Source organism: Bubalus bubalis, chromosome 4 (assembly GCF_019923935.1).
Source record: "Bubalus bubalis isolate 160015118507 breed Murrah chromosome 4, NDDB_SH_1, whole genome shotgun sequence".
NCBI classification, from domain to species: domain Eukaryota; kingdom Metazoa; phylum Chordata; class Mammalia; order Artiodactyla; family Bovidae; genus Bubalus; species Bubalus bubalis.
The window spans coordinates 41,447,784-41,468,965 of record NC_059160.1 but is presented as its reverse complement, the minus strand read 5'-3'; the positions used below and the strand labels follow the sequence as shown (position 1 = coordinate 41,468,965).

At 41.3% G+C, this 21,182-nt stretch overlaps 1 protein-coding gene across 2 annotated transcripts in view; it reads left to right on the top strand.

Moving 5' to 3' along the window:
- Window positions 1-642: 642 nt before the first annotated feature.
- DENND5B (DENN domain containing 5B) overlaps window positions 643-21,182 on the top strand; it is a 222,235-nt gene continuing 201,695 nt past the window's right edge. Inside the window, exon 1 of one of the 2 annotated variants that reach the window (XM_025283467.3) lies at window positions 643-1,109. In XM_025283467.3, the coding sequence (XP_025139252.2) occupies window positions 983-1,109 (127 nt within the window). In that variant the 5' untranslated portion in view covers window positions 643-982. The remainder of the gene's footprint in view (window positions 1,110-21,182) is intronic. The other variant, XM_006069091.4, reaches the window with a different exon arrangement.

Below are 21,182 nucleotides of genomic sequence, written 5' to 3'. Positions count from 1 at the left end.
TATCAGCCGCCGATTGTACCTGCTGGAAGAGCAGATAAGTTCAAATGAGTACAGAGCTGGGGAACTGGAGCGCCTTGACTACATTACACTGACCTGGAAAATGTCAGGATAAATTACGGAATGGGTCGGCTAGGGGAAGTTGGTAATTGTGGTCATTGTAGAAGTCTTAAAGCTTTGTGGATATTGAGTGGGTTTTCTGTTTTCTTTGTGCCATTGAGAAGGCACCAGTTCGGTGAGGAAGGATGGCTTGTGAGCTGGGTTGAGCGCTGGTGGAAGGATTCAAGGACTATGATCTTAAAATAAGATGGACATCCGCACTTGTCAGTTTAAAATATGTTGATTGTCCAGATCGTTGTGGGAAATGATTTCGGAGCAGCCCTTAACCTTTCCCCAAGCTGCATTTCTTTTTTAAAAATTCAGGATAGGAAGCATCCCCTCTGTGGCTTTGCCTCTTGTTGGCAGCCGGAGGCGCGTGTGTGGGGTCGCCCTTGAGCCTCAGCCCCGGCCGCCGGGCTGGCACGAATCCCGCCAGCATCCGGCGCTCCCTTCCGAGCCCGCTGGACGCGCGCGCACGTACAGCCGAGACGCGCGCTCCCGCCCCTCGCGAGCGCGCCCTCCCCTCCGCGCCCCCGCCCTCCCCGCGCTCCCACCGCCAGAGCGCCGCTCAGCTGACCGGCGGGCGCCAGACTGCGAGGCTCCCAGCTCGCGAGCGCAGCTGCGGCGACGCGGGCCTCTCACGGCGACACTCCCCCCGCGTGCCCCTCCCCCGCCGGGCACCGGGAGCGGGACCGACAGGGCACGAGCTCGAGGCCGCTTCCCCGGCGCCGAGCGAGGAGCGAGGCTGCGCTAACGAGCGGCGGCTGCGCGGCCATGGGCTCGCCCGGATCGCCCTAGGGCGGGCGCGCGGAGACCGAAGCCCGAGCGGCAGCCTCAGCAGCGAGTCTTCTCAGGCGACGGCGGCGACAGGAGCAGTGCGGCCGGGATGAGCGGGAGCGGCGCGGCGCCCGGCCCGGCCTCGGGCTCCTCCCCAGCCGCCTGCCGCTTCGCGCACTACTTCGTGCTGTGCGGGATCGACGCGGACAGCGGGCTGGAGCCGGACGAGCTGGCGGGTAAGGCCGGGCTGCGGCAGCGCGGGGTCCCTTCAGGGACGCGGGGGACGCGCGGGAGGCGGGGTGCCGGCTCCAGACAAAGTCAGTTCCCGGCGGCGGTCGCTCGCTGGCCGGCCAGGCTCTCGGGCAGCGATTTAATGACATTGTTATTTATTCCGCGTGCAGGGTGCTCTGCTGAGCCCGCGGGCGCCCGCAAGCCGGCCCCCTCACCCGCAGCTGCCGGCGGAGGCGGCCGGTGAGTCACCGGGCGCGGTAACTCCCGGCCTCGCTGTGCTCCCGCCCCCCACCCTCAGCCCGGACCTCGAAGTTCTAGCCTCTGCATGTGACGCGGCGCCCCGACCCTTCGGGGAGGGGGCGTCGGACGCGGGGCGGGAGTCCACCCAGGCGGCGGCGGCCCGCGGGGCGAGCGCCGGGCCGGAGGCTGATTGGACTTCATCCTTGAGTGTTCGCGGTCTGCGCCGCCTCCGGCCTCGGGTTCTGCGCTGACGGTGGAGTCACCTTTTGGAATCCTGTCGATTTGGCAGTATCGCGGGGGCTGGCGAAGATCTTTGAACCTGGGGACTTAGGACGATGCTTTGTTGATACCGCCTATAGGGTTCTGAGTTTAAGTAGTTAGACATTTCCACTCAGTTGGGTGCACCGAGTGTTGCTGCCTGGGTTTTCCCGGAGGGGCATCGTGCGTTCTCTTGACTCATTATTTGATGGCGCAGTGCGGGGCTGAGCTGGGGAGCAGCCGCTGGAAAGGGGGCTGTTAAAGGCTGATGGTGGAGGGGGCAGGGGTGTGTGCGCAGTGTCAGGAGGAGCCTGGGGAGAAACGACTGATATCATTTTTCACGCCTGTTTCTTTCTGCTTGCCTTCTTGGGTTCTGAATCTCGATTTTTTTTTTTTTTTTTTTTTTTAACGTGTGAGACAAGTGACATCTACCGCTTGAACTTTATCTGTGTCAGTGTTAGACACTTAGGTCATAGCCTTTAAGAACAGCTTTTTTGGACATAGCATTCTTGATTGCACCAGTGTGTGTGTGTGTGTGTGTGTGTGTGTGTGGTGTGTGTGTGCGTGTGTGTTTCTTTTCCTTTTTTGGCGGGGAGGGGGTGACTGTGAAGAATGTATTAAATAATAAACAGTAGTAAACAACTGTTCAGCCTTTAGAACAATACCCACCAACTCAGCTCTTGGCTAAATGAATATCTTAAGTCAGTTTCACAGCAAAACCTTTTCAACAAAAGCTATGAATAATTTTACTTAAAAATTTTATATGAAAAGAGAGATGAGTACCAGGCTATGTGTAATTATATATTCCTGTCCTTTCTTCATGTACGTATTAAGAATGGCTTTGTTAAGGGTTACAGAGTTAGAAAAAAGAAATGTTGGGAGAGATTCCTCTTTCAGGATTGGTGAAGGAGTTACTTTAGATTTCTAGAATCCCTTTCCCCCTAAACGTTTCCCTAAACATTTATGACACTGAGTCACTTGGAGACCTTCTGTCAGTGGCTACTGATGACTGGAAAAAGCCTGTATTTTTTTCTTCATCAAGTCTGTATGCCTAGTAAAGCTAGAACAACACCTTTAAGTGTCACCTGAGTCTCTTTGGGCATAGTGCAAATGGCTTTAACAAAACAGGAAAAAAACATTTTAATGCATTCATTCAGTAAGTAGTTTTGAAAGCCTTTAGGTGTAGATTGTGTTCTAGGCACTGGGCTCAGCTGTAATCAAAGCAGATCAAATCAAAAAAATCACTGCCATCATAGAGCTTACATTGTAGTGTAAAGAAATAATAAACATATGTAGTTTTGTCAGAGGTTATTAAGTGCTGTGAGGAAAAATACATCTGGGAGATGAGAGTAGGGCAGTGCCAACAGAATGATGGAATTTGTAGGGTTGTAATGATTTTAAATAAGATGGTTAGGGAAGGCCTTGCTGATAAGGTAATGTTTGAAAAGAACCCTCAAGGAGGAGAGGAAGCTGGCCATGTGTATTGTCTCAGGGTACAGCATTGTAGGCAGAGGAAACAGCATGTGCAAAGACCTGAGGTGGAAGAGTTCCTAGTTTTGTGGTAACAGCAAGGAGGCCAATACTGAGTAAGAATGAGAGTAGTAGCTGTCATCATTGAGAAGAAGTAGGGCTTCGTAGACTGTTAGACTTATAGATGGGAAACCATATCACTAGGCTTTGAGCAGTGTAATGAGATATGATCTACCTTCTAAAAAGATGGCTATGGCTGCCATGTTGACTAGACTATATCAAGGGCAAGATAGAGGCAGACCAGTTAGGAGGCTCTTTTTCACTCTTTGAGGCAAAAGTTGTTGGGGGTTGGATCCAGTTATGTGGTTAGAAGCTGAGTATATTTTGAAGGTAGAGCCAGCAGGACTTGGTGATGAATTGAGTATGGTATTCATACTCAAAAAAGATAAAAAAGAAACGACTCCCAAGATTTTCTCTCTAAACAATTACAAGCACCTGTTTACTGAAATTGGAAGACTGATGGAGAAGCTGGCTGGAGAAGATTAGTTTAGCTTTGGGCATACTAAATTTGAGGTGCCCATTAGACATTCAGATAGAAATACCAAGTAGGCAAGACATCTGTCAGGGCCCCTAACTTTATTTTTAGGTGTAAGTTGAAAGCCTTGAAGTTGGGTGTTGTCACCCAGGGAGTGGATGTAGATAGAAAAGAGAAGAGGTTTGAGGATTGAGTCCTGGGGATATTGCAACATTCTGAGGGGAGAAAGATGAGGTGAAAACAACCAAGGAGTTTAAGAAATGCGGCTAGTGTGACAAGAGGAAAACAAGAGAATGTAGTATCATGAACCCAACTACCAACTTCTTAACTTTTTCCACAGAGCTACATTTAGGGATCAGGAAACAAGGCTGGTGAGTTAAGCAAATTAGTCACAAGGTTGTTTCTGTTTTGCTGCATTAATTTCAGAGTTAATGATAGTTAGGTTTCTATTTTACTTTTCTGGAACTAATCTATTTTTATCCTACTGTTTCTTAGCAAATTGTCACCCCACCTGTAGAAGATCTTACTTGACTTCTATTAAACATAAACCAGTTGCTTTATAGACTTTTTCTTAACATATACATATTCCTAGAACTTACACTTTGCAGGTGGTGGGTCATTGTTATCAAATGAAGGACACGAACCATATGATGAAGTAACAGTTAAATAGACTGAGATCTTATGAGAAATGAGATCTTGTAATAAAGTGATCTGGGCTTTACCTTGCTTTTTAGACACTCCTCCGGTAAAGCTTTGCTTTACCAACAATGGAAAAGATGTCTTTTATCGCATATAGGTCTTTTAACAACTGAAAGTAATTTAAATATATATAAATTTAAAATATGGAAGTCGTAGAGATTTTATGGAAATGTCTCTCTCTATATGTATACTGATACAGCAGTATTGGGCTTCCCAGGTGGTGCTAGTGGTAAGGAACCCACGTGCCAATGCAGGAGACATAAGAGATGTAGGTTCGATCCCTGGGTCAGGAAGATCCTCTGGAGGAGGGCATGGCAACACACTCTAGTATACTTGCCTGGAGAATTCCATGGACAGAGGACCCTGGCAGGCTACAGTCCATAGGGTCGCAAAAAATCGGACACAACTAAGTGACTTAGCAAACATGCACGCACAGCAGTATTGCCTGTTGTTCTTCTCTGCCATGTCTTAGCTATTGTGCTTCTCCTACTCACTGTGTATTTTCAAGATGTATTTGATCCATAAACAAAAATGTCCCTTAAATGTTAAAGCAGAAATATTTAAATTTCCTTTAATGTTAAAGATAAGATGTTTCAGACTGACTATTGCATAAAGAAGAAAGGAGGTGTAAATAGAAGTCACTGGAATTAGTTGATGTGAAGGGAAGTAGGTATCATTTTGAAATTTTCCTTTATGTCTCTCATTTCCTCTAAGACCAAGCTGTAGGAATTTATGTGGCTTGATTTACAGCAACAGATCTTTTAGGCAGTGGAAAAATGAAGGATATAATTAGAATTTTATTCAAGTAACGTAAATATGCAAGCCCCCAAATATTCCTTCCCCCAAGAGGGAAAGAAGCGTCTTTGTCACTCTCTTTCATAGTACCTTGTACATAGTGTTTAATAAGTGAATATAAAGTTTACAAATGAGTCTGCAAATTGTGTGGTGACCAGAATATTCTTAAAGCTTTTCCATGGTAGCTTGGAGTCAGGAATGCTGATAGATATGGAAGTCTGATGGATGAGATCCCTGCTTTGTTTCGAGATCTTCCTTGGTGCCTCCAGCTGTTTATTTTTAGCCTTGGAGTCTTGGCTGTGGTTTAGAGCTTAGAGGCAGTGGAGACCATGTTCTGAATTCAGATATAAAATTTTGTTAAAACTGACAGCATCATGCTGCAGTAGTACTGGAAGGGACCTTAGACATCATTTAGAGCGGAGAAACAAAGACTGAGAGTTTAAGATCTTAGAGATCCCATTTGATCAGAGCAGGCACCAGACTAAAGCCTGGTGGTTCTTTTTTTTTTTTTCCGGAACTGAAACCAGGACTCCAGCAGTGAGAGCAGCAAGTCCTTAACCACTGGACCACCAGGGAATTCCAAGCTTGGTTGTTGTAATGCACAAAGCTGCATAGTTATTTAAACTCAAAAAAAGATGAGTTTAATGTGAGTTCAGCAAGCAGTTCAGGATTACTCTCAATCCAGACTGAATGTCATAGTCAAGGCTGTGCTAAAGTCTTTTAAAAACCATGGCCAGGTGTACAGGGGTGGATGGGATAGGAGCTTCCATGATCTGACCACAATTGGTACTGCCTGAATTGTTAACTTTGCTGACATCCTTGGTCTACAGTAGATTATGTTTGGGAGTTTGCAAGGTCTGCCCTGGTAACTGGGGTGCTGGAGAAGGAAAAATACAAGGATCAACTTCCGTTCGAATGGGGCCAAAGAAGACACAAGGTCTAATTGCTGTGGTATAATGATACTTGATTTTAAACATCCACTTGGAATAAAATTCTTTATAGTGAAATTGTCCCAACAGTGAGGGCAACTAAGTCCTAGGGCTCAGGCATCTACTGCACTGGTTCATGCAGGACATACCAGCATAGGAGCTCAGAAGAGCAGAGAAGATGAGATGGTTAGGAAAGAGGGGAGGAGGGAGGAACATAAGTGTCTTTGGAGGAGAAATAGTAACAGAAAGGGGAAGAAGGGGGACGAGAAGATAAAAAGGAGGCTGGAGGAGGGCAGGTACATATATCCAGTGCGGAGGAGTTGAGACAGACTGTCCTGACATTCCTGAGTATATTCTTTGATTTGCATTTCCACTTCTGGTTACAGACACTCTTGGAGTAATAGAAGTAAATGTCTAGAATACAATGCATTGTTAGTCATAATTTCTATTGAACGCCATATGGAAGAAAACATTTTCTTCTATAATTTGTTAGAGGGTAGAGGCAGTTCCTACATAAGGTACTTCAGTCAACTATACTTCAATTTTAAAAAATGGGTACTTTAGGAAACAAGTGCCGTATGTCCAAATCCTTAACAGTTTTAATTAGGCTTTGGATTAATTATTCAGTGTTAAATGCTTACAGTGTGCCAGGTTGAGGAGTATATAGGTGACAGTCACTGTTTTGAAAGAATCTACAATAAAATAGCAATAATAAAATAACTTTCTGCATGCCAAGCACTAGCTAAATGTTTCATAACTATTACCTCATTTCATCCTGACAACAACCTTAAGAGATAGCACTATTTTCTCTATTTTACAGATGAGGAAACTGAGGCTAGAGAATTCAAGTACTTTGCCTAGGTTCATATAAGAAGTGAGAAGCCTGAATAAAAAGTCTGACATGATCCGTCCATGCTTGTAACCTCTACATTCAATGCCTCCTTCATAATACATACTGTATCACACAGATTATAAATTCTACCAGTACCCTATGCGGATAACCTTATAATCAAATGTGAATGTTGTTTAACACCTCTGTAGAAAAAAGGTGTTAAGAGGGAGAAGATTAGTCTTTATTACCTTTAAGACCTGACCTGGCTTGTCTCCTTGAAGGCAGCACAGCATGCATTCTTTTATTCATTTATCAAAACAAAAATTAAAAAAAGAAGAGTATATATTTGATACTATACCTGTTCTTATTAATGAATATAAGATATAATGGAAGTATAAGGTATTTACTGCACAAATAAAAAGACTACTTCCAAAAAATGTTAATCCTTTTGTTCTTCTTATTGGGTTTTATACCTATCTTTTCTTGGCATAAATTACCTTTCCTTAGATAAGTTTATAGTTTTTAAAAGGAATGTTGCTTGCTTGTGAAACCTTGGCTGGTGTGGCTGTCAGTACAATTGTTAAAGCTGTATGCACAATCAGAAGCTGAGAATCCGGTCCTGGATCTGTTATTTAGGACAGCTCTGGGTCTCAAGTGTTTTTATATGTATTGACGGGGTTGAATGAGGTGCTTGGTTTCTAAATTTACCACTCCTCTCTTTATGGGTTGGAAATTGTTTTTGAATGAAAAACTAACTGTATCAGTTTTTTAAAAGATTAATCCTAAATGACATAGAACATGAAGACTGAATATACCCCATATTTCACATGAGGATTGATGAGTAATTATAATCTCAGCCACAAGGAATGGAAAAAAATAAGTTAGTCTGTGCCGTGCAGTTTTTTAATAAGCGTTTTGAAATGTTAGTTCATGCGCACTCAGTTGTTATCTGCATGGACTCTTAGAAATCCAGAGATCTCTGTTTGAAATGACCATGTTAAGTAATCTCTAGAAGTCTGTACTCTAGTGGTGTGGATGATTCTGCCAGTTCTCCACAAAATAGCCAGTGGGATCTTAGAATAATTTTTTCCACTTAAAATTCTTCAGTAACTGTCTTTGTATTCAGATCAAGATTCAGATTCTTTATTGGTATCTTAGTTTATTCAGGCTGCTATAAAAATACCATATACTGGGTTGCTTATAAACAAGAGAAATTTATTCCTCACAGTTCTAGAGGTTGGGAAGTCGAGATGAAGGTGCTGGTAGATGAAGTGCTGGTGAGGTCCTACTTTCTGATTCCTAGATGACTGTCTTGTATGAAAGGGGTGAGGGTGTGTCTGAGATCTCTCTTAGAAGGATTATGTATGAATTCCATTCACGAGGGCTCCACCCTCATGACCTAAGCACATCCCAAAGGCCCAAGCTCCAAATATCATCACATGAGGGATTAAATTTCAACATAGGAATTAGGGGGTGGGACACAGATTTTCAGTCTGTTCACCGTGGTTGGCAGAGCCCTTCATAATCTGCTCTCTGCCTGTATTTCCAACCTTTTCTGATTGGAACAATCTTTCCTGTTGCATTCGTTTTCTTAAAGGTTCTTAAACAGGGCAAGCTTCTTATCTCATGACCTGTTTATCTTCTGTTCTCTCCCTAGAACCTCTTCCCCTAGACCACCATGGTCTGTTATAATTATTAATATAATGTGAGACATGTTTATAGTTTTAAAATTTCGAGCCACATTTAGAAAAGTAAAAAGAAACAGGTGGTATTAATTTTAACGATATATTTTATTTATATATCTAGGAGATTATTTCAACATATAATCAACATAAAAATTATTCATGAGATATTTCACATTCTTTTATTCTTAAAAAATCTTCAAAATCCGGTGTGTATTTTATGCTTACAGCATATCTCAATTGGACTAGCCACATTTCAAGTATTTGGTAGCCATGTTTCAAGTGTTCAGTAACTACATGTGTCAGGTAGCCACCCTTTGCACAGTGTAGCCCTACATCTTTGCAAGATTGGCTTCTTCCTGTTCAGGTTTTTGCACAAGTGTTGCCTTCTCAGAGTAGCCTTCCCAGACCATCCTATATAAAGTTGTGTCCTTCCTCTCTCTCCCTGCCCAACCCTTGCAGTCTCCCTGCTTTATTTCCACATTATTTATTTCCAGGTATATTGTACTTGGCATGTCAGTATTTCCCATTCGATTGTCGATTGTCGGCTCCTGGAGGGCAGGACCATGTCTCTCTAGTTTAGTTTTGTATATCCAGTGACTAGATTGTTTGAATAAATGAATGAAATCCCTTGAGATAGGCTTTGCCGATAGCTTAGTTGGTAAAGAATCCACCTGCAATGCAGGAGGCCCTGGTTTGATTCCTGGGTCAGAAGGATCCCCTGGAGAAGGGATAGGCTACCCACTCCAGTATTCTTGGGCTTCCCTTGTGGCTCAGCTGGTAAAGAATCCACCTGTAATACAGGGAACCTGGGTTCGGTCCCTGGGTTGGGAAGATCCCCTGGAGAAGGGAAAGGCTACCCACTCCAGTATTCTGGCCTAGAGAATTCCATGGACGGTTTAGTCCGTAGGGTCGCAAAGAGTCAGACATGACTGAGCAACTTTTGCTTTCACTTTCACCCAGTGAGTAGATTGTTTGAATAAATAAATGAAATCACTTGAGATGGATAAATATAGAACTTTTCTTTTTGTTACCAACAATTTTGTTTATTTGTGGATTTTTTAACCTCTAAAGTGGACTAGCGTTTTTTGTTGTTTTTTTCAATGGGAAACTTGAAATTGATAAAAAAGCAAGAGAGTAGAAGAATGATTAATCTTTTAAAAGGTTTATGTCAGCTTTGTGGAAAGCTATTGTGGAAGCTCTTGCGTTCCATTTCCTTCTTTGTGGACATCCACATCGGTTTTGGGCCTGGTCAGCCAGGACAGTTCTCTTTTTCTATAAAGTTTAATCCTTTGTAATTTTTCCCCATCTATATTTTGTCTTTATCGTACCTTGTGTAATGTTCTCTTATGCCTGAGACTTGACTTTTTAAGATTTAATAACCTCTTAGCCAGAGATTCCAGAAATTTTCAGTATGAGGCTACTTTTCAAACAGCTACTTTTCTACACTACTTTTCAAACAGAATGCAACGATAGCTGTTTTAGTGTGAGGAGATAAGAACTGAGAGTTCTAGGAATAAAAATGGAAATGTTTTATGTACTGCTGAGACAGCACATCATGAGGCTAGAAAAATATGAAACAGTTGCTTTCCCCTTCATTCCTGCACCTTTCCCAAGAATCCATGATTTTTACTAACTGTATTCTGATATAAATATTGTAACTATTTTAATTAATGGATTTCTTAAGTTAGTGCCTTTTATTTTCCTCTCATAAATTTTTATACATCGCTGGTGTAGAAAGTTAAGTTTGAAATGTAGAAAGTTAAGTTTGCTTTTTTAAAATGACTTTCAAAGATACATGCTAGCACTATTATGTCAGAAGTATCTCCAGGAAATCCCCTTTTATATAATGAAGTTGTGAAAATAGTTAATGTTTATTGGGCCATGAACTGTGGTTGGTGATTTATAAACATTATCTTGAACCCCCACAATAACTTGAATGTATTACTATCATCACTTTATAGGCGAGGAGGCTGAGGTTTGGTGAGTTGCTGCCCAGAGTCACAGAGACAGTAAAGGCCAAGCTGGAATTGCATCCTGGTGGCCCTCTCCCACTGTGCCCTGCTGCCCCTCCAAGTCCTCCAGACCAGCTGTCCTCAGCTGCTGGGTGGTGACATATTTCCAGGCCTGGCGGCTGTGAACTGGGTCACAATTAATTATTAATAATAGTTGAGGACTTTCTGGTGGTCCATTGATTAAGAATCTGCCTGCCAATGCAGGGGATACAGATTCGATCCCTAGTCCAGGAAGATTTCATGTGCCGTGGATCAACTAAGCCTGTGTGCCGCAACTACTGAGCATGTAGCCTAGAGCCAGAGCTTCGCCGCAACAAGAGAAGCCACGGTAGTGAGATGCTCTCGCACGCAACAGAGTAACCCCTGCTTGCTGCAACTAGAGAAAGCCTACTGACAGCAATGAAGACCCAGCATAGCCAAAAATTAATTAATAAAAAATAGGTGAAATACTGAAATTTTAAGTGGTATTTTTAAATAAGTGGAATTAATTCAATATCTGCCCTCTAATGATGTCATTCTCACTTCCATTCCTATGTGCTTTTATTAAGCGGTGGAAGAGAAAGTTGGCGTTACATGCACTATACCAGCAATTGTGAATAGCCCCACACAGGATGGGAAATCTGTCTTGTTAATGCTACCACCAAGCTGGTTATTCATGAGCAGTGAATAGTTTCCACATATTTCTATTCTGTTAGGAATACCATTGCAAAAGTAGTCTGTTTGCTTCCCTTCCCTGTAGATTTTTTTTAAAAAATTATTCATAGTTCAAGGACACGTATAGGAGTATGTTTTTGAACTCTTCATGCTGATCTAGATTGTTTCTCGATACTTTTCTCAATTATGAAATGTGACTGTTTTGCCAAAGAGCTTTCTAAACTATAGGATAAAAATATGAGGTAGAATTATAATTTTAGAGTTGTAGAATTTTTTAAGTTCAACCCTGCTGTGGACTAGTAGGCTGAACCTTTAAATACAGCTTGTAGACCTCTAGGTTTTAAATGGAGAAGGCGATGACATCCCACTCCAGTACTCTTGCCTGAAAAATCCCACGGATGGAGGAGCGTGGTGGGCTGCAGTCCATGGGGTCGCGAAGAGTTGGACACGACTGAGCGGCTTCACTTTCACTTTTCACTTTCATGCATTGGAGAAGGAAATGGCAACCCGCTCCCGTGTTCTTGCCTGGAGAGTCCCAGGGACGGGGGAGCCTGGTGGGCTGCCGTCCATGGGGTCGCACAGAGTCGGACACGACTGAAGCAACTTAGCAGCAGCAGGTTTAAAATATGAAATCCAGTTTAGAGATATTTTAAGTTTTTTTTTTTTTTTCTATATCTCAGAGGCCTTATGATGTAAATCCATCTGTCTTGCGTAATTTTCTGGTGCTCTAGCTGAAAGAATCCAGGTTTCTGCTATGAAGATCTTGTTTTCTTGCCCTCTTTGTCTCCCTCTTCTAGTACAAGACACTCCTACTGTCATTTATTTAACACAGAAAAGTATTCTATAGTTTGAAGAAATATCATGTAGAACTGGTATCTAAGTTTCAGATAGTCATCATGGCACGAGTTTGCTCACAGGCTAGGTTTTTTCCCCCCAATTCCTTCTTCAGAGATCACCCTTATTTTCACTTTAGTCCTCATGAAGCCACAACCAGCTCTTTTGGTTCTTTTTTCTGTAATAACAGGGAGAAGACATTTTTTGGCAAAAATTTTTATTGTCATTAAAATCTCATAGGGAAGAAATTCTAAGGTCTGATTGAATCCTCTAGTTACCTTCATCCTTAGCAGAACAAGGAGTTTTTATTATTATTATTATTATTCTTTTTTGGCTGCACTTTGTGGCTTATGGGATCTTTATTCTCTGACCAGGGATGGAACTCCAGCCCAGCAGTGAGAGCACCAGGTCCTAACCACTGGACTGCCAGGGGATTCCCAGGAGGAGTTCTTATTTCCCACAGCTATTCATACTTTCATATGAATACCTTTCAAAGGTTTCAAACTTTCTGTTTCTAGTATCCTTTCCATTTCCCTCCTTTTTCTTCCCTCATAGTCCTTTGGGAAAACAGGGACAGTCTGCTAGATCAACAATATTCTTTCTATATATTAAAATTATATATATTTTTTTCTCCCAGGACTAAAATAACAGAGATCGTTTCCCTGTAGGCAGATGAAACATGATTGTTTCATAATCATCCCATAATCTCATACAATTCCCAGACATGGAAGTCCTCCCTGTCATGACTCAACACCAACATATCAACTGGAATTCCATGAGAATAAGGTATTGACTTTAATAAGAGTAGTTTGGGCAGTAGGAATTTAGGACTGTAGTTGAGTTTGATCCCTGGGTTGGGAAGATCCCCTGGAGAAGGAAACAGCAACCCACTCCAGTATTCTTGCCTGGGAAAGCCCATGGACAGGGCAGCGGGTGATAGTTCATGGGGTTGCAAGAGTCATGTCGACCGAGTGACTAAAAACAACAACATATGTTTAAAGTTTATGGGTGATGCACTTACAGCACCACGTTTTGTTTTACTTTCTTGGTTAATTTTCTTCACTTTAAATTTAACCCTAACTTTTAAGGAAATTTAAATGGCTGGGGTAACAAGATAATAAATTGTTTAAAAATATTTCCCCATCATGTCAAGTATGTTCTTTTTCTTAATAAATAAACTTTTGTCCAGATTTTAAAATATTCTGGCTCAGCTCCACGGAAATGAGCTTTGGTACTTGACTGTTTGCTTCGTGCCATTGTTCATTAGAACAATGACTGTGATTTCACAGTTTATTAAAACAGAAGCATTGGTACCATTGAGGTGATTTGATTATGCCAAAATAGGTTATTTTGTTTAGTTGTTCTCACTCCTGTCTGGCAGTGCTTATTTTTCCATTGGCAGCCCTGTTGTAATTCTGTTTTAAGTAAATACCTGAAAGCTGTGTGGGCTCGAATATAAAATCTTGCGTGTTCCTCACAGTGAAGGATTGAGAGGCCTCATTTACTGTGAAGCACTGGGAAGCTGTCTTGTCCCTGGTGGAAGGAGCCACTGGAGACAAAGTGTGTGTGTATAGAGGGTGAAAGGTGACGGAAAACAAAAAGTTAAAACCGTACTTATTATTCGAAAATCTTCTTTTCCTGATCTTGCTGATCCGGTACTGTTACCCTGTCTTCTGTGTGGAACACAGTTTTGTGGTTAGAGTGTGATAAATGGTACAGAGATATCCAGACAGATACCCTAGATCCTGGAGTCCCCACAGTAATTGTGTGAGAGAAGTCATTACAGAGTCTCCTGTACAAATGTCACACCTGCTGAAAGTTTAACAGAATCATATTCATTCTTCCCTGGAATGAAATCTCCTGTAACAGAAATAAAAATGTCGCTTTTTCTGAATGTGGCCATAATTTTGTTGAATCATTAGGGAGTAGAAGCCTTGCTGTGAAATGTCTGTTGACATGTATGCATATTTAGTATTTATTTCTGTGCCCCAGTGAACCCTGTTGAATAGATCAGGTGACAGCTTTTATCTGAAAGTCAGTCTTTGAGGGGCAGCTGAAGCGTGGGTGTGTGAGTGTGAGGGATTGGTGTTTTTTTCAATGTCGGGGAAAGAAGTAACTTCTTAAATTCCTTGCTCTTAAAAATAAGGAATACTTTCATAAAATTCAGATTTGCTCTAGGACTTAAAGGAAATGGTTGTATTATTTTAGTGTGTGTGACTGAATAGTTTTTTAATGTCTTCTGAAATAATGAGGTATAGGCTCCTCTCAAGTGTGGGAACTGTTTTGCACCCTGTTCCCCTGTTTGCTGACCTCTGCCTTTTGACCCTGCTGCTTTGTGATGAGATTATGGGCCTTTGGGCTTTTCACCAGTCCACCCAGACTTACGTTTCGTTATACAGAAACATAAAGCTTTAAAGCTTTCTTAAAAGGTGTTTTTAGAATTGAGGCGAACATTCAGATTTAATTGTGGGCATGAGCTTTTGTAAATATTTTTTCTTTAAAATGTTTGTTTTTTTTCTGTCCAAAGTATTATATATTTTCTAATAGGAACTTTAAAGTTTTGTGGATGTGTATATGACTAAATATGTTTCCCCCCCCCCCTTCAGAGTAAAGTGTCACAAAGTAACAGTGTGTATTTAGAGAGAGACTTAAAATTCAAGTTTTCTAGCTTAAGGGAACCAAGGGAGACCCAACTATTTGCTCTCCATTGTTGGCTTTTTAGGCATGAGAAGTTAAAAATCTGTATTCAGAGAGTGTTATACAAGAGCAACAAATCAAATATTTCCAGAGAGAATCAATGCTTTCACCTGCTTATCTTACAGTAAACACTTTTTAGACATCTTGCCAGATGCCCAAAATAGAGAAGGAAGAAAATCAGGAACAGACAAAAGGAGAAAAACTCATTTAGTTTTGCTACTTGTTTGTAGTTAATGTGATAGTTTTTGTTTTGTTTTTGGAAAGAGCGTAAATTTAGTGTCAAAAATAAAGGTTGTTGATTGTCTGTGTATTTTATTACTGTTTTACATACTGTCTTCAAAATTATACAGAAAACTATGCATTTGCTCTGTTTCAAACACTGTGGTAAGACTTTCTGAAGAATGTCTATTTACATGCTGTCCAGAGGATTTATAATAATGAAGCTTTTGGACTTTTGTTTACATGGCACTTTCCTGCTACTGAATACCCTACCAGAAGTGAGGATAAGCAAAACAACTGACTTGAGATAATGAAAGACAAAGCGCTTTTTTTTTTTTTAAATGTGGCTTTTAAATTATAAAAATAATGTGTGTTCAATTTAAAGACTGAAGTAGGTGGAGGATTGTATTAAAGAAAACAAGCGTTTGTTATCCCAGAGGGGTGGAATTTAAAATAAGAATAGAAGTTCTGATTTCTGATCACTAGGTAGAAGCCACAGAGATCATTTTACTAAAGTGTGTGGTTAAATGCACTGGACAGTAATCTGAGAAACACAGTAGGATTTTCTTTTGTCCAAGGCATTGCCATTGACTTAGTAAGACAGTTGTGATGACCTGTGTGAACTGTTTTTTGAGGGAGTGAATGAATAAATAATATGGAATTGTCTACCTCAGCTGTTTACTTTGAGGGATAAAAATTAAATGCTTAGTACTTAAAACAGAATTTTTTTTTTTTTTTTACAACAGAATTTTTAAAAAACAAAAATCCTTTATAAGGTCAGTAATTACGATGAAATAGGAAAAGACATAGTGGCTTTGAATCTTAAGAGTTTGACATTAATATATATATTTTCATTATGGAAAAAGAGAAAAGCATTGGTGACAAATAAGATAGGTAGAGGAAGGAGAAACTGGTAAGCAAAAGAGGCGGCTCGGTGACAAATGAGATAGACTCTTGATCTCCATCTTACTGGGAATCCAGTTTGTTTATAGTCACATAGCGGAATGGAAATGTGTTTAGATGGCACAAGAAACCTCTGGTGGAGAAGCTGCTTGTCTCCCCTCAGGTTGCTGAGCCTAGAAGCCTCAGCAGATCCGACACTTGCCCCTCACAGCTCCCGGCTTGCCTCCCACGTAGGGACTGTGTAAACATTTCAGGAGCAGCGCTGGCAGTGGCTGCAGAGGATGCAGAGAGGGCTTGCTATTTCCTTTTTCATGTAGCAGAATAAGGAGAACAGGGACAGTCTTTTGATTGTCTTGCAGTGTTTTGGCTGTTAGTTCTTTTAGATCCTTTCTGTTAACTACTTTCCTCCTGCTGCTGCTGCTAAGTTGCTTCAGTCGTGTCCGACTCTTTGCGACCCCATAGATGGCAGCCCACCAGGCACTGCTGTCCCTGGGATTCTCCAGGCAAGAACACTGGAGTGGGTTGCCATTTTCTTCTCCAATGCATGAAAGTGAAAAGTGAAATTGAAGTCACTCAGTCATGTCTGACTCTTAGCGACCCCATGGACTGCAGCCCACCAGGCTCCTCCATCCATGAGATTTTCCAGGCAAGAGTACTGGAGTGGGGTGCCATTGCCTTCTCTGACTTTCCTCCTAAAAGATAGTCAGATGTTTAAAGTCATATGTTTAACTAACCAACCAGAGACCTTAACATACCAAAGAGGGGATGTTTGTCATCCTAACTGAAAAAACTTTACAAGAACAGATGTGCTTCTCTCATTTTCTTTAAACCTGTCCATTTCCTGCCATGAATGTTAGTTTTGTCAGTAATAACTATGCATTCTAAAAATTGTATGAGTAAATGAGGCAAAAGTCTTCCTCCAAAAGAAATTTTTTTAAGGGGAGAGAGAGACAGATAAGGAGGGAGGGAGGGGGAGAGGGAGAGAGGACTTTAGTTCTTATCTGGAGAGGTATTATTTGCATTTTTGTTTCGGTTTAGTTATTTTAATTTTTTTAGGATGGGCTGAATTGAGGTGAATTTTAGTTGTTCTAAGATCTGTGTCTAGCAGTGATTCTTGAAAAAAATTTTTTTTGAGAATATTAACACATTCACAAAAGAAAGTAGAGAGGCAAACCATGGGGAAGAAAGGGTTTATTTATGCCCAGGTCTCTGCCCCCACTTCTTGTTTCTATAACTGGATATGTACCTTACACACTTAGAAAGAGGTGTATATACTTTAAGGCTTTAAGCATTTCATGCAATGGAGATGAGTCTAGCTTTTAGAAGTTTTTTTCTGTCAGTTAGAATACTTGTGACTATAGGTCAAAGAGGACCTAAGAAATGAAGGGATTTGACTGGTTCACACAACAGTTTTCTTCGGGTGGAGGTGATCACGTATAGTTTAAACAAAGCGCTTGCCCCAGTTCACTGCAGTTCTGTATGCTCCATCTGTCCCAGTGTTGACTTCCTCTTCAGTTTGGTTTCCTTCATGGTATTAAAATGGCTTCACATTTGCACTTCACGTCTTCCCTAGAGGAGATTTAACTTTTCCTCCTCCACTCCCCACTCATGTCTGAAATAAGAATCTGGGTCTGTGCTATGACTGGTCCACTTTAGGTCACACTGCCCAGAGGGCATCCTTGAACCGTTAATGTGGCCAAGGAAAATGGGGTTAAGCTGACTGTTTAGAGACCAGTTTGGGATGAAAGTACAGGACTTCTTCACAGTGGAAGAGTGGAAGATTGGCTGCTGGAGTGCAGCCTCTTTGAATGCTAGACTTTGAAGGCAGAACATGCTTCTGGGCTGAGTTCTAGGAATATTACTCTGGATGAGGGGTTAGAATAGAATCAAAGTGGGGAGAAACTAGAAAAGGGGAACCAATTAGATTGTTTTACAAAACAAACTAGAGAGGAAGGGCCTGAATTAGGGTAGTGGTGGTGGGAGTAAAGAAGCAAGGATGGATGTAGGAAATAGAATAGATATAGGAAGAATTGAACTTGATGACTTCAGTGTATGTAAGGTTAAAGGGGAGGTGAGATGCACATGACTAGACTTTGCACCCAGGCAACAGGGCTATACGAGTGTCATTCATAGCAGGAACCCAGGAGGATATAAGTTTGAGAAGATGGAGGTGAGTTTAGTTTTGATTTGTGGTAGTGATGGTGCTGGTATGATGTTATTTTTCTTTACATTGGGGTGGACTAAAACCACATTCTCCACATCTTATAACAGTAGTGATTAACTGTTAAAGGGTGTGTGTGTGTGTGTGTGTGTGTGTGTGTGTGTGCAAGTATTGGAACTAGAACTTGAATTCAGGGCTTCAGACCCAGAATTCCATAGTCTTTATATTATGTCACACTTACCACTGTTTATAGACATAACTCATGCATTATTCTCCTTTTCTCTCCCTCCTCCCTCCTTTCTTTTCTTCCTTGGAGCCAAGAATATATGTGTGTTCATTTAAATCTCTGTTTTTAAACATGAAGTATAAAAAATACCATAGGGACTTCCCAGGTGCTCCAGTGGTTAAGACTCCGAGCTTTCACTGCAGGGGGTGGGGATTGGCTCCTTGGTCAGGAAACTAAGATCCCACATGCTGTGCGGTGCAGCCAAAACAAAGCAAAATTATTATTAAGGAAAATATGGAAACTGCCCAGGACACAAGCTGAGAGACTTATTTTTGAGTTACGATAATTCATTGGGCATTAATTAGTAAATAATTTACCTTTCTCCCCAGCACTTCAGTTTGTAGTTAAATGCACGGCTTTTGTGGCAGGCTTTAGTAGAGCATTTAGAATGCATCTGTATTCTTCAGCTGTGAGGCAGTGAACCATATGCTGCATAAACTCTCTGGAGTTTGTACAGCAAACAACTCCCTCACCAGTTTGTAAGTACTTGTACAGGGTTCTAGGCATTCCCACCTGGAACACTCAGGCCCTCTGTTACTGCTGCAGAACTCTGCCTACCAGTTGGCTGAAACTGCGTGTATAGTGCATACTGTAGAGTCTGGTAAGATATAATTGCTCAATAAACATTAGCTACTACCCTTATTAACATATCTATTGGATTAAACCCCAGACATGGATGAGGTTTAAGGTGTTTCTGCAACTCTCCTTTAGACATTAAAAGATAGTCCCTAGGGCTGTGCCCTTTTTTTAAAATGACAGCTAATTTTATCCATTATTTTTATTTTAAAATGTTTATTTATTGATTGATTTGGCTGCCTTGGGCCCCTGTTGTGTTATGTAGGATCTTTCATTGTGTTGTGCAGACGCTATAGTTCTGTGTGTGTGTTTCAGTAGTTGTGGCATGTGGGCTCCCTTGTTGTGGCACACAGGGCTTGGTTGCTCGATGGCCTGTGGGATCTTAGTCCCCTGACAAGGGATCAACCCCTCATCCTCTGCATTGCAAGGTGGATTCTTCACCACTGGACAGCCAGGGAAGTCCATATTCATTATTTTTGAAATAGATAATATACTCATTTGGTATCATTTTTAGAAGATACAAAAAGATTACGTTAAACAGTATGTCCCCTTTTCCCAGCTGTCTAGTTCCTTTCCTCAGATGCAACCTTAGTTATCACTTTCTTGTGAATTCTTCTAGAGACATACTGTGTTCCATGACATGTTTCTTATCAATTTCAGAGTGTACTCTTAACCTCTGAACTTTGATATATTTCTCTTACCCATGTTAATTGCCCTTTTACCCCACTGTAATCAGTAACATTAATGATAAAGATATTGCCCAAGTTATATTTTTTATTGCTTATAGCAGATCAGGCACTAACCCTAGCTTGCTGTTGGCAATCATGTTCAGAGATTTTAAGTACTATGCCTAAATTTGCATTGCTTGTGGTAGAAAAAGAACCAGAAAGGGTCTTCTGGGTCCACATTCAGGCCCCTTTTCCTATAGAATAACTTAATGGGTTTCATGAGTAAAAGAGCCCACCCCTTTAAAAATCTGATGGAAAGCAGGGCACTTACATTGTACTTAAAAAGAATCATAATAAACTCATTAAACTTAAATCACAGTCTAAACGAACACAGGACCAACTTTGGGCTGTTGTACACATGAGAATTACAGATTTTATTGGTTGGCCGTCTGTTTTAGGGGTAGATTATCTACACATACAGACATAAATTTTGTGTGTGTGTGTGCGCTTTGCTTTATTACTTTTCACCTTATGAACTTTTTTTTTAACCCTGTGTCCAGCATATCTGTTGATGCCATTTTTCCAATAGCAGCTGCTCACTTTCTGTCCCTTTGTCACATTTGGTAATTGAAATATTTCAGATTTTTTCATTATTACTGTAATATTTGTTATGATGATCTGTGATAAGTGTCTTTGATATTACTATTGTAATTGTACCACTAACCAAGCCCATATAAGATAGAACTTAATCAATATATTTGTGTATTCTGACTGCTGTATAAATCCACTCTTCCCCTGTGTCTCTCCCTCTCCTCAGGCCTCCCTGTTTCCTGAGACACAGCAATATGGAAATTAGGCCAGTTAATAACCCTACAGTGGCCTCTAATGTTCAAGTGAGGCCACTTGAACATTAATGTTTAAGTGATGAGTTGCATGTCTCTTGCTTTAAATCAAAAGCTAGAAATGACTAAGCTTAGTGAGAAAGGCAAGAGCCGAGGCAAACAGAAAGCCAGGTCCTTGTGCCTAACAGTTAGCCAAGTTGTGAATGCAAAGGAAAACTTCCTGAAGGCAATTAAAGTTCTCCTCTAGTGAATGCATGAATGATAAGAGAGTGAAACAGCTTTACTGCTGATGTGTAGAAAGTTGTAGTAATCTGGATAGAAAAACAGGCTGCAACATTCCCTTAAGCCAAAGCCTAATTTGGAGCAAGGCCTTAACTCTCTTAAATTCTCTGAAGGCTGAGAGAGGTGAGGAAGCTGCTGAAGAAAAGTTAGAAACTAGCAAAGGTTGGTTTATAAGGTTTAAGGAAAGACGCCATCTCCCTAACATAAAAGTGCGAGGTGAGGAAGCAAGTGGTAATGTAGAAACTGAAGCTATTTATCCAGAAGATATCGCTTGGATAATTAATGCAAGTGGCTACACTAAACAACAGATTTTCAGTGTAGATAAAGCAGCTTTCTATTTGAAGAAGATACCATGTAGGACTTTCATAGCTAGAGAGAAGTTAGTGCCTGGCTTCAAAGCTTCAAACAATGGGCTGACTCTTTTGTTAGGGGCTGATGTAGCTGGTATTTGAAGTTGAAGGCAGTACTCATTTACCATTCTGAAAATCCTGGGACCCTTAA